General features: G+C 40.3%; 1 protein-coding gene across 2 annotated transcripts in view; it reads left to right on the plus strand.

Moving 5' to 3' along the window:
* The window catches only part of LOC146614987 (plexin-B2-like), a 230,481-nt gene that overhangs the window by 189,489 nt on the left and 27,613 nt on the right, over positions 1 to 13,379 (plus strand). For both annotated transcript variants that reach the window (XM_085376813.1, XM_085376814.1), the window contains exons 19-23: positions 2,136 to 2,284; positions 2,666 to 2,801; positions 11,544 to 11,680; positions 11,925 to 12,107; positions 13,126 to 13,237. In XM_085376813.1, coding sequence (XP_085232939.1) covers positions 2,136 to 2,284; positions 2,666 to 2,801; positions 11,544 to 11,680; positions 11,925 to 12,107; positions 13,126 to 13,237 — 717 coding nt within the window. The remainder of the gene's footprint in view (positions 1 to 2,135; positions 2,285 to 2,665; positions 2,802 to 11,543; positions 11,681 to 11,924; positions 12,108 to 13,125; positions 13,238 to 13,379) is intronic.

A 13,379-nucleotide genomic window follows, 5' to 3' on the forward strand; every position in this document is an offset into this window, starting at 1 on the left:
ATAAGACACTAAAGCTGGAAGTAAAGATTAATTAATTGGCAGCATTTAACTTCACTCCACGATCATTATGTCGACTCCAATCACTTGAATTAATTGAGGTCATTCAAGTTAGCCACACTATTAATAATACACATTTTTATCTTTACTGCAGTTTAAATGGGTGAGATGCATTACAGTCACACTAAAGCAGCACAACCAGAATTATGAAGTTGCCACCTCGTTGCCTTTGAAATAGTTACTTCAAAGATGGGGATCGAATCTGCGGCCACTCAGATTCAGCTCAAAGCAGCTTTGCCACATCAAGATGGCGATAAAACACCAATCAGACAGTCGGTCTGCTCTCAGTTTGCCGTTGAATGGGGCCAATCTGGCAATCACATGCAGTCTGTTTGGGTTAATACATCCATTAACTGTGATAAATTGGCCAAAACTTCAAATCTGTTTGCAGCTACATACATAGAAATTCTGCTACTACTTACATTAAGTACCAGTTTAACTGGAAAATAGGCGTTTGGTAGGATTGCTTTTACTTAGGAGGAATAACCAATACCTAGTTGGCATCCAGCTGAGTCGACTCCCTTTTTGCAAAGGGTTGATTGCCAGCACATTGCAACCAATCTGCGTGGTTTAGAAATTAGACAGCAATTCTTTGCAACCTTTCACCAATCTGTCTGAGATGGCAGTCGATCATCTTCCTAAACCACAGGTGTCTAACCTGAAGCCTCAAGGGCCGGTGTCCTGCAGGTTTTAGATATCAACCTGGGTCAACACCCCTGAATCAAATGATTAGTTCATTGCCAGGCCTCTGGAGAACTTCAAGACACGTTGAAGAGGTAATTTAGTCATTTAAATGAGCAGTGTTGGATCAAGGACCCTTTAGGCCTGGAGTTGGACACCCCCGTCCTAATTTATTAAACTGAATTTTGTTTGGTTTTTTTTGTTCATTTTGTTCAGTATCAATTTTGTTCTTCAGGATTTTTTTCTTTTAGTTGTACATCAAATTAAACAAAGCAAAGAATCCACGAACCCTCACCTACATCTGTGTGGACGGTCTTAGAAATCCACATCTTTCCACAAATTCATCTCTTCTCTTTTTGTCACTGAGCTAATTTTTTTTCCTTCCCATATTGTATTCGCTGTTTCTCTCCTCCTTGGCTGAACTGCTTCAGTATGTTTCCTATTTTCTCTGGAACATCAGTCATTTGTTTCAGGCCCCGTCTTGATTTCCTCTGGGCTGCGGCTGATTATGCCAGAAGAAGTTAGTTATTTCCACAGCAGACTTTGCTGAGGACGACAGGGAGGTGAATATATACAAGATGAATTTGATCTTATACGTCGTGCAGTCATGTCAAATTGAAGATGAGATGGCCCAAATTGAAGCAGATATGCCGAGCCTTTGCTTCAGAAGATGTGTTTTCACAGGCTGTACTTCAACATCTTTATGAATATTTATACATTAATGTCATAACATTGGAAGCAGAAATATTTACAATTTGTTTTTTTATCTTTCTTTAGATTTTTTCCCATTTTCAGATTTTTCCCTTTAATTCATAAAGTCGTAGTACAGAGAGAAAAACCCCAAAAAGCACAGAATTATAAAAATATTTTCTTTATTAAATCTGAAATATTTGAAAAAAATATTGTTTTTAAATATTACAAAGTGCAATTAATGGAATATTTGTTTTAGAAAATGGACGTATTCATTGGTCGGTAGGTCACTTATCATTAAAATAAAAGCAGCACGGCGCTGTTTTCACCTTTACACTGTGCTACACTCTAATTAGCATTCAGCTTCACCTGAAGCATCCCTGAAGCCTTCATTTGTTGGACACTTTGGCCAAGCAGAAACTGGTGAGCTGTGAGTGGCGCATGCAGGCGTCCCATCATTCTGTGATTTGGGGAATGCTTTACATCTTCATTATCACTCGGTAGCGTTTGCTTAATTGTAGGAAGCCAAAATTGTTAATATTTGATTGTTGTGCAGTATTCTGTAAGGACCTTTCAAACCTGTTTCTACCCACAGCTTGTGTGACTGATTGACAGAAAAAGTAACTTTGGTATTATTGCAGGTTTTGGAATTTCAGCTCTCCTGCTATGATCTGTGATATCAAACAGTCTTTTCTTTCCTTCTCCAGATCAGCCCTCGGTACGGCCCTCTGAATGGCCGGATCTCAGTGACCATCAAAGGCTCCAACATGGGAATAAAGAAGGATGACATCAAAAAGATCACAGTGGCTGGAGTGGACTGCATTCACCAGGAGGACAGATACTCTGTCTCAACCAGGTACTCTAACAGGAGCGACGGCCTCGTTAACATGCAGATAGAAGCACACCTGTTGCTTTTACACATTAAGCTGAAGCTCTTTCACATGCACCTGTAGCAGTGTGCTGACATGAATTATTAGCTAAAGATAAAAATCTATAAAAGCTTAGTGTTTCTGCACGTCATTTTGTTTTTTTTGGTTGATTGTACCAGGCACTGCCCCGCAGGTGAAGGCTTTGATCTATTAGCCTGACCCAAAACTTGATTGCTTACATACTTGCAAGTAATCTCCATATGTAATGTACAATTAAGGGGTTGATTCAAGAGGGGGCACTGAGTTATTTGAATTCTGGGCCTCCATCTGTTTTCTGAACCGCGGCCTCTGTTGTTTTCTGTCGGCAGCGTGGTGTGTGAGATTGGCCCGGCGAAGCGAAACCCACCGCAGGACCTCCCGTTTGAAAGGACCAACAGCGGACCAGTGGAGATAACAGTTGAAGGAGAACGATCGGGGACATCTCAGGTCTATTTTACCTACAGGGTACGTCAAGACCTTCCTCTAACACACGGTCAGGAAACGCATGAAAGTAGCAGGTGCTCATCAGCACTTTCAAAATAAGAGTGTGGGGTTTGTCTACTAGTAAGGTAATTATGGGTAATCGTGGGTATGGATAAAAAGAAATAAGTCAGTAGATAGACGCCTGACCTTGCTTGTGTTATTCACACGCCAGCAGACTAAAGCGAAAGATGTTTCTGTAGCTTGTTTCAGGCTTTTTGATTCAACTTATAATTTAAGACCGTGACGATTAACGAAGATCAGTAATAAACTGATAAATCCCCCTGAAAACACCAGAGGCTCCTTTACATACAGCTCAGGCTTCATAGCATAATGAGCATCAGACCCCACATATGTTAACAGCTAACATGTGTCTTATCTGTACACTAGTTTGCTATTAGAAATGCTGTAGAAATGTCTCCTGATCTTCTGTCTTAAAGCATCTTAGTTCAACTTCAGGAAGCTTTAAAAAACTGTTCAGTCTGGTGTAGTTAAACCTGCAGACACTGCATGCAAACCTTCTCAAAGTCTCTGAGGCAACACCGAACATTGTTTGACACAAGTGCTTCAAACCCCGGAGATCAAATCCCAGAAACATTAAAAGGTTTCTAACAAAGTAAAAGCATGCGGCTCTTCTCTGGTGCGATGCAAGGAAACGGTCTCCCTAAAGAAGCGACAGTGCGTGAAAATACTCCTCGCATACAAATTCACCACCGCCGCACCAAAGTCCATTCAGTTTCCAGTCATCCCCCCCACCCTCGCATAGCACAAGAGGAGAAACAAACATGATCAAAATAAATGTGCTTCACCTGCTGTTCTGTTTTGTTTCTTGAACTCGGCTCAGTTGCTTAATTTGAATATCGCTGTTCACATTCATATTTCTTGTTTGTTTCTATTGAACTGACAAAAAGCTAATTAAAGCAAACTGCTGAGACCAAAATGACTAATTTAGTTCATCAGCAGTGCGTCACTGCCTTTAAATGCTGCGACTCAGCTCAGGGTTGAAACTTCAGATTACTACATTGCTGATTTGTCTCAGTGTCTACGCAGAAATATGAAACTAATAAACATGCTGACCACGATGTTGGGCTTTTCATGAACAAGAACACATCGTGTTTCAAAAATATTCAAAATCCAAATGTTTTCACTCCTTTTAGCTTCTCAAATGTGATGAATTTCGGCGTGTTAGAGGTGAAATTGGATAACATTATGATTACAAGGAGCATTTTGAGTATTTTACAGACATTTTTTGAACAGGTAGGTCGATTAATGAAAAGTCACAAATCACAAAAAACACACATGTGCAGTTGCCCTCAGAAAAAAACACAAAAACTGCAGCAATACGTGTTGCTGAATCATGAAAACAAAGAATACTTCCACAGCTTTAAACTGTCGCTGTATTTATATACCTGCACTCTAGGGTAGCTTTGCATGATTCACAGTTCAGAATAATCCGGATTTATAGTTTAGTCGGCACTGGTGCTGCCTCTCAGTCAATCCTGCATGGGTCAAGCTGTTTTAACTTTCTTTGCTGCTCATGAACAGAAAGTCCAAACTACAGGCAGAGCTTTCATAATGCCCACAAGATATCCACTGGCCAATGATTCACCAAGATGAAGAGAAAGAAAACATACTTTATACAGTACTTAATAATAATAATAATAATGGATTGGATTTATATAGCGCTTTTCAAGGCACCCAAAGCGCTTTACAATGCCACTATTCATTCACTCTCACATTCATACACTGGTGGAGGCAGCTACAGTTGTAGCCACAGCTGCCCTGGGGCAGACTGACAGAAGCGAGGCTGCCATATCGCGCCATCGGCCCCTCTGGCCAACACCAGTAGGCAAGTAGGGTAAAGTGTCTTGCCCAGGGACACAACGACCAGGACAGAGAGCCCAGGGATCGAACCGGCGACCTTCCGGTTACAGATGCGATTCCCAACCCCCTGAGCCACTATCTACTCACCTTTTAAAAATATAGAGATGACAATAAAATGTTCTTTAGAAAATAAAAAATAAATAAATAAATAATACTATAAAAACTTAACTAAAGGTTTGAACTGTCACTTGAGAATATACCATACCAAAAACAAAAGGAAATGAATTGTTGAAGTTCACAGGTGTCAGGAATTGGAGTGAAAAGTATGATCAAGAATGTCAAAAAGCCACACAGTACAAAACCAGCCTGGCAGAGGAAGGAAATTAAAGATTACAAAGACTCTAGTAAGTCATGTGTCCAAAGACCCCAACACAACTGCCACCTGACTGACACCCATTAACGACTTAGCCAAGTCAGGAATTGTAGTATAAAAAAGTAAAAACTCAAACTCTCTACAGAAATGGACTGTGAGGTCGCAGACCAAGAATAATACTGCAGAAGAAGATGTTCTTAATCCAGACTGAAAGTGACAATTATTCACACTGGAAGCTAAACTAGACTAAACTGGAGCTCTTTGATCACAGCGATGGTGCTGAGAAAGAAGGCTACAACCTAAAGATCAGCGTTTCTACAGTGAAACACGGTGGTGGGAGTATTGTGCTGTGAAAAATGAGAGCCACATATGAGGATATTCGTTTAAAGTTTTGATAGAACAGTAGCAGTATAATGTAAGTGGATATCAGGCCCTTGTAGAGCAAAATTCAGTATTTTGGTCTAAATAACCCAAAATGTGACGTCCACATATGTGGACGCCAGGTCCTAGGAGGTTAAAGAAAACCTCAAGCTGTCAGCAGCTAAACTGGGACCCAAAACATGCATCACTCCTGGTGAAGGAGTAACATTACTCACCGGCCTGCATAAAGCCGCGACTTGAATCCCGTTAAAGATCTGTGTGGTAAACAGAAGACCAAGGTTCATACTGGAAGGCCTTTAAATCTGGAGGCACTCGTGAAGCGCTTTAAAAAAAAAAAAAAAAAGCAGTCATTTTCATTGGGGGGCAAATACTTCTGTCCCCGGTGGTTTTTAAGCAAGACAATTCAGTCTTTGTGTCCGAGTCTGAGTTTTGTTTTTATTTTGTTTTTTGTTTTTTTGGCACCAGGTGCTTTCCAGTGTCCATTTGGAGTTTTCATGTTCAGCTTTCATTGTGGTGTAAAGTGACAGAACCATCACGGAGGATTCAGAAACCTGTGCTTTTTAAAAAAAATTACAAACAGGCTTTCTTCCTTTACTCCTCAGTTACATTAGAGTAAACGCCTTCAGATGACTATAAAGACAGTTAAATGTTCCTGAATGGTTGGAGCTGTTCAGCCTAAGCTTTAAAGTTTCTGTGTGTCACGAGGACAGACTAATAAGCTCGTCTGGGTTATAATTGATGTACAAATGACTAATTACTGCAGCTGACAAATGCTGACCTTTGATGTGAATGAGCCTGATGCTGCCTCATTTGAATTCCACATCGATTTGTTCAGATTTCCATCTGCTGCAACTCCCCTAGTGAGTGTCTCTGGGTTGGAGTTTGTTTCCTTTTAACGTGAAGAACTGTCTGCATTCCCTTTGTCTCTCCCACCGAATACACTTCAGTTGCTGCTGCCTCCTGCACTGCTGTTTTCTCTGTGTGTTCAACTTCCAACCAGGCAGAGTTGTTATGAGTTTGCCTGTCGTTGGGGATATTTATTTTTGTGCTTGCAGCGCTGTCTGCCAGAACAACGAGAACAAATCTGCAACAGCAACGAGCCGAATGCTTAAGTGCGTCTCAGCAGCTGCACATGTGCTACGCTCATTTAAATGATATCATAGTTCTTCTTTGCTTTGGATTCATTTTTATACTTTTTTATTTATATAAGATTCTTCTTGCATCTAAAAAAAGACGACTTAACTTGATCATTTTGAAGGCTCTTTGTGCTGGGGTGTAAACCAGGCATAATATTTGCTCTTGGTTTGGTTGTCCTGTCAGGACTGTACAGAACCTTCCAGTATAACAGAAACCCCTCCAGCTGACCCGCACAGCACAGAAGTAGAAAACGTGCCTGACAGTGAAGCTCGGCCATGACACGGATTTTTATTTTCTTTCTTTTAGTTGTTCTTCTTAGTTGTTCTGCTGCCTAAATACCACAGGGTCGAGTTATTGAGCTGCATAAAATTTACGATCTGTGTGAGTTCGAGATCAAAGCGTTTGTACCTGCAGGACAGCAGCTGGAACATAATGAAGTCTACACGGTTAAAGTTTTCTCTTCACTTCTCATTTTTATTCTTCTCTCTCTCTGCTGCTCGGTTTGACAGATCTGGGAGCTTTTGTTTTTATCATCATAAATATTATTATTGTTATTTTACTCTCCAGAAGCTTTAAAAAAGTGTTTGCAGTTTGAAAACTTGATTTAAGAGTTAAATACAAACATCGGTCCTTCTGAAATTCTCCCAGAGGCATGGAGACATACTCAAAGGAGTCAACCTGTAAAGGAGACTCTCTCTTCCTTTATGTTAGTACCATTATAGATTATTTATATAAAATAGCCACAGCCTCATAACTCTTTAGTTTGGATTTTATGATTTCTGTCACTGGAAAATATTGTTTTGGTGAGACGGAAGTGACGGTATAGTTGCAGCATTAAAGTGATAATACTTAATGAATCATTAGTTTTAAGTACTTTAAGTATACAGGGAGTGCAGAATTATTAGGCAAATGAGTATTTTGTCCACATCATCCTCTTCATGCATGTTGTCTTACTCCAAGCTGTATAGGCTCGAAAGCCTACTACCAATCAAGCATATTAGGTGATGTGCATCTCTGTAATGAGAAGGGGTGTGGTCTAATGACATCAACACCCTATATCAGGTGTGCATAATTATTAGACAACTTCCTTTCCTTTTTTGCAAAATGGGTCAAAAGAAGGACTTGACAGGCTCAGAAAAGCCAAAAATAGTGAGATATCTTGCAGAGGGATGCAGCAGTCTCAAAATTGCAAAGCTTCTGAAGCGTGATCATCGAAGAATCAAGCGTTTCGTTCAAAATAGTCAACAGGGTCGCAAGAAGCGTGTGGAAAAACCAAGGCGCAAAATAACTGCCCATGAACTGAGAAAAGTTCATGGGCACTTGCCACCAGTTTGGCCATATTTCAGAGCTGCAACATCACTGGAGTGCCCAAAAGCACAAGGTGTGCAATACTCAGAGACATGGCCAAGGTAAGAAAGGCTGAAAGACGACCACCACTGAACAAGACACACAAGCTGAAACGTCAAGACTGGGCCAAGAAATATCTCAAGACTGGTTTTTCTAAGGTTTTATGGACTGATGAAATGAGAGTGAGTCTTGATGGGCCAGATGGATGGGCCCGAGGCTGGATTGGTAAAGGGCAGAGAGCTCCAGTCCGACTCAGACGCCAGCAAGGTGGAGGTGAAGTACTGGTTTGGGCTGGTATCATCAAAGATGAGCTTGTGGGGCCTTTTCGGGTTGAGGATGGAGTCAAGCTCAACTCCCAGTCCTACTGCCAGTTTCTGGAAGACACCTTCTTCAAGCAGTGGTACAAGAAGAAGTCTGCATCCTTCAAGAAAAGCATGATTTCCATGCAGGACAATGCTCCATCACACGCGTCCAAGTACTCCACAGCGTGGCTGGCAAGAAAGGGTATAAAAGAAGAAAAACTAATGACATGGCCTCCTTGTTCACCTGATTTGAACCCCATTGAGAACCTGTGGTCCATCATCAAATGTGAGATTTACAAGGAGGGAAAACAGTACACCTCTCTGAACAGTGTCTGGGAGGCTGTGGTTGCTGCTGCACGCAATGTTGATGGTGAACAGATCAAAACACTGACAGAATCCATGGATGGCAGGCTTTTGAGTGTCCTTGCAAAGAAAGGTGGCTATATTGGTCACTGATTTGTTGTTGTTTTGTTTTTGAATGTCAGAAATGTATATTTGTGAATGTGGAGATGTTATATTGGTTTCACTGGTAAAAATTAATAATTGAAATGGGTATATATTTGTTTTTTGTTAAGTTGCCTAATAATTATGCACAGTAAGTCACCTGCACACACAGATATCCCCCTAAAATAGCTAAAACTAAAAACAAACTAAGAACTACTTCCAAAAACATTCAGCTTTGATATTAATGAGTTTTTTGGGTTCATTGAGAACATGGTTGTTGTTCAATAATAAAATGATTCCTCAATACAACTTGCCTAATAATTCTGCACTCCCTGTATTGTTGCTCAAGCTTTTGCACTGTAACTTAAGTAGGTTCATAACTTTTAATGAAGGATATTTTTTCACTGTTTCACTTATTTGATACAAATTGATGCCGTGTCACATGATGCATCTTTATTCAGGCACAGGGCTGCATATGAACCTAAAATAGTAAAAGTTTCTACTCCAGTTATCATATAAGATGATTTTGTAGAAGGCCAGCCTCGCCTTATTCCTGCTCACATTTCTTGACTTACTTGCTTCCTTATGAATATGTGTGTTATGTGTCCATTTCCAGGAAGTTTGTTACACCTGCTGATTTTAACTTCTACAGCAGTTCTGCTGTCATGTAGCGCCATCATTAGACTAAAATTGAAATTAGACGAATATGATGCTCTAATCCAGAGGTCTCAAACTGAAATGAGCTGTGGGCCACTGCTGGCATCATCATCTTAATGGAGTGCCGCTTTAGTGATCGGAAGGTTGCCGGTTCGAGCCCCGGCTTGGACAGTCTCGGTCGTTGTGTCCTTGGGCAAGACACTTCACCCGTTGCCTACTGGTGGTGGTCAGAGGGCCCGGTGGCGCCAGTGTCCGGCAGCCTTGCCTCTGTCAGTGCGCCCCAGGGTGGCTGTGGCTACAATGTAGCTTGCCATCACCAGTGTGTGAATGTGTGTGTGAATGGGTGGATGAGTGGATGTGTAAAGCGTTTTGGGGTCCTTAGGGACTAGTAAAGCGCTATATAAATACAGGCCATTTACCATTTTAGTGTTTTGTTTGTTTTTTTAAACTTTCAAATATTGCATAACAAGACCAAACTGAAAACGTGTGGGCAATTTTTTTTCTCACTCTTAACTAACTAAAGCTTTTCATTGAACTACCAAATAAACAAATTGGTACTCTCTGTCTGGTCAGACACGTGGCAACACTTCTGTTTTGTTCGTATTTAACAAAATAAAAATGCAGACATAAGTGTACGCGTTAGTTTTTGACTGCTAGTGAAAATTGTTTTCTTTACAAATAACTCTCTCACTGAACTACCAAACCCTCAACATGTTTGTACTCCCTGCTTATATTGTCTTCATATTAAATAACTTTTTGCTTTTTAAAGAGCTTATTTTAACATTGCATTCAACAACAAATAAATCCTCCCTAACAAAAAAGTTACTTCAAGGGCCAAATTGTATTACATTTCTTCATGTCCATATACGGACTGCAAGTAGGGGTGATGTGGGCTACAAGTGGCCCCCAGGCAGCGAGTTCTAAATCAAACATAAGTTTGAAGAGTCATTTTGTAAAATGTATTTTGAAAAATAAAATGTATTTTTTTGCAACATATTTCCACAAAAAGTGTAAAATTAAAATTTCAAATTGATTTAAAAATCCCCCACAAAATACAAATTACTTGAATCATTCTTAACTTGAAGAATACGTATAAAGATTTGGCAAATTGTCCAGTTTTTAAGGTTTTTATCACATAAATTCAGTAATTACAGTAACACAGGTACATGGTTTCGCTATAATGAAGCAGTTCTGACTGCAGCCGATCACTCTGTTGGTTTCATAATGTTAACAAGCTAAAGTGTGGTTTTGTACATGGTGTACCTGAACCTGCTGCTTTGCTCTTACAGCCAGGTGGTGCAGCATATGTTTATGGTGCCGGCATTTAAGTAGCAGCCATCTGGAGTAGCCTCCTATAGACTTAGCCTGTTGAGAGGTTTTTATAAACGCAGCGTTCTTATCAACAGATGTAAATTGTCCTCTAACTGTTTGATCCTTCAGTAAAACCTTCAGTTGGTAAACAAATGGGCTGATTTTGTTGTTCATTAGTAGAATAGATTCACTTGTTTGCTTTTATTACAGTTAAATTAAAACATGATTACTCTAATGTGCTTAACGTTTTTAATCAAAGGAAAAAATGATGAAATAAAACACAAACACAGCGGACGTCCGTGCTTGTGTTCCAGCTGTAGAGTTTATTAACATTTATTACATATACACTCTTATGCAGCGGTCTCCAACCTATTTTGCGCCACGGGCCGGTTTATGCCCAACAATATTTTCACAGACTGGCCTTTAAGGTGTCGCGGATAAATACAACAAAAAAAATAGTATCAGTACCGAAAAAATAAGATTTATTCATAACACACATGAAAAGACCCAGGAAAACAGAGTTAACGATAAAAATCATAAAATAACGCTAAAAACCGATAAAAATCCTGAAAACCATACATTTCACACCCAAGCCTCAACTCTCGCGGCCCGGTACCAAACGACTCGGCCCGGGGGTTGGGGACCGCTGCTCTTATGTGATCCGTCCTAAAGTCAGTATTTTTGTCATTATATCAAGTAGAAAAGAAGGCAAATAATTTCCTTACCTATTCAGTCAAACGTGATCTGAACTTTTTTTTTTCAAACTGCTAAAGTAAATGTACAAAATGTAGAAACGTAAAAAGACACAAATATGATTAAATGAATATATGAAATGTATGTACATGCATAGTAGCCTCTGTAATAGAAAGTGTCCACATATTGTATGAAAATTGCAGCATATTCCCATTAAAGTTACTGAGTTTGGTCATTTTCTCCCTGTTCTCTGTGCAGGACCCCGAACCGAGAACAGTCATGCCAGAGAGGGGTCCAGCAGCTGGAGGGACGGTGATCACGATCGGAGGCAAAGACCTGGACACGGCGACTAAAGAGGACGTTGCTGTGACAGTGGGAGGAGTTCCCTGTGAAGTGTAAGTGGCACCTGGTAAAGGAAAATGCAAATGGAACCAGAAACAAAATAGATGGACCTGAAACCCATTTATATTCATAAATATTTTCTTTTGGTTCTTCAAGATCAGTAAATACAACATAGAAAATGAGTCAGTCGCACAGTTTCACAGAGTTCATGAACTTTTTCCATCCATTTAGGGATCATATTGCTTTTCTTGTTTCTCGAGTCAGCCTATGTTCTTACTCTTCCTTCCTCCTCTTCAGCCTTTCATTCGGCACAGAGATTACCTGTAAGACTGGCAGGTATCGTGGGCAGAAGGTCCCATCGGACCGCTTAACAGTGACTGTGAAATACGGGACGAACACCACCAAAGACATCCACGGAGCCTATCAGTACTCGGAAAACCCCAAGATCACGGAATATAACCCCAAAGCCAGCTTCATATGGTGAGTGTGAACACATCACACGCACAGTTTTGCTTGTTTGAGTGAGTAACAGCCCTCAAAAGGACGCCTGACACAGATGTAGATGATGAATTCAAGAAAATTGTAAACTTGTAAATTGTAAATTTGATCTGTGTATCTTTAAAGGTCATCACCTTGTGCGTTGCTTGACCACTGCTGCTTTGAAATCAGTCTCTCAAAATAAAATTTGGGTTTTTGAGTTTGGAATGGAAGTTGGATGAGGCGTGTATTCAAATTACAGACACATGTAAGTGGTTATATCTGGGATTCCAGAGATGGATCTAAAACTACAAGCAGCACTGGAAGTGACCCAGAGCAGCAGATTGGCGCAGTCACCTATAGTTTTCATGGAGCACGCCATGTTGCAAATACTTGCTAACTAATAACATATCGGTAGTGCAACTTGAAAAAGAGCAATACAAACAGGAGGAGGATGGAAACTGTTCACCTTCAAAGTAGAAAGTTATGCCTTACCACTGTAATCAACACATTTGAAAGGCACCATTTTTACTTTGAAGGTGAATCGTCTTTATTTCCAGTTAGCCTCAAACCTTTAGTGAATAGCTAGTGAGTGTTTGGATACAAGTCGGCATCTTGCAAACTGTGGGTGGCTGCAGGATTCTGCCACAGAGGTTTTTGGTTTAACAATACCTCTGTGACCATTTTCACCTAGCAACATTAACTGCAGGGAGTTTTCCAGCTGGTTGCCAACTGCTCTCTAAGCCTTTGACTGGTACACCATCAGTCTACAGCCTTATTCGAATAAAAACTCTGTAATGGTAAAAAGAAAACAACAAAGCCAGAAACATAAAGTACTCCATGTGAGGCATTTTTGTGTTGAGGTTAAAGGATGTAATAAAGTTGTCTCACTTACATTTAAATTTGCTGTTATTAAGCATTTGAGAAAATAAAGAGATGGAGTGAAGCTAAAACCTCGCCCAGATGTAAATCCAAGTCCTTAAAATTGTTTATAAGCTTATTCTTTATTATTTTTGTGTAGCGGTGGTCGAAAGATTGTGGTGTCTGGAAGCGGGTTTGATCTCATCCAGAGAGCCATGATGAAAGTCCAGCCCTCCCCTGACGAGTTTTCACACAATTCACCGCCTGAAGAGGTAAGAGCTGGTGTCATCACACTACGAAAAAGCAGTGGTTGGAGACAGCCTTGCAACCTAAATGAACTTGCAGCCTTGTTGCCTTTGAAATGGTTGCTTTGAAGACGGGGATCAGGTCTGTGGCCACTCACTGTCAGTTACT

The sequence above is a fragment of the Diplotaxodon limnothrissa genome, linkage group LG17 (genome assembly GCF_057381915.1).
Source record: "Diplotaxodon limnothrissa isolate DT_005_m linkage group LG17, D_limnothrissa_male_GT1.1, whole genome shotgun sequence".
NCBI lineage: Eukaryota > Metazoa > Chordata > Actinopteri > Cichliformes > Cichlidae > Diplotaxodon > Diplotaxodon limnothrissa.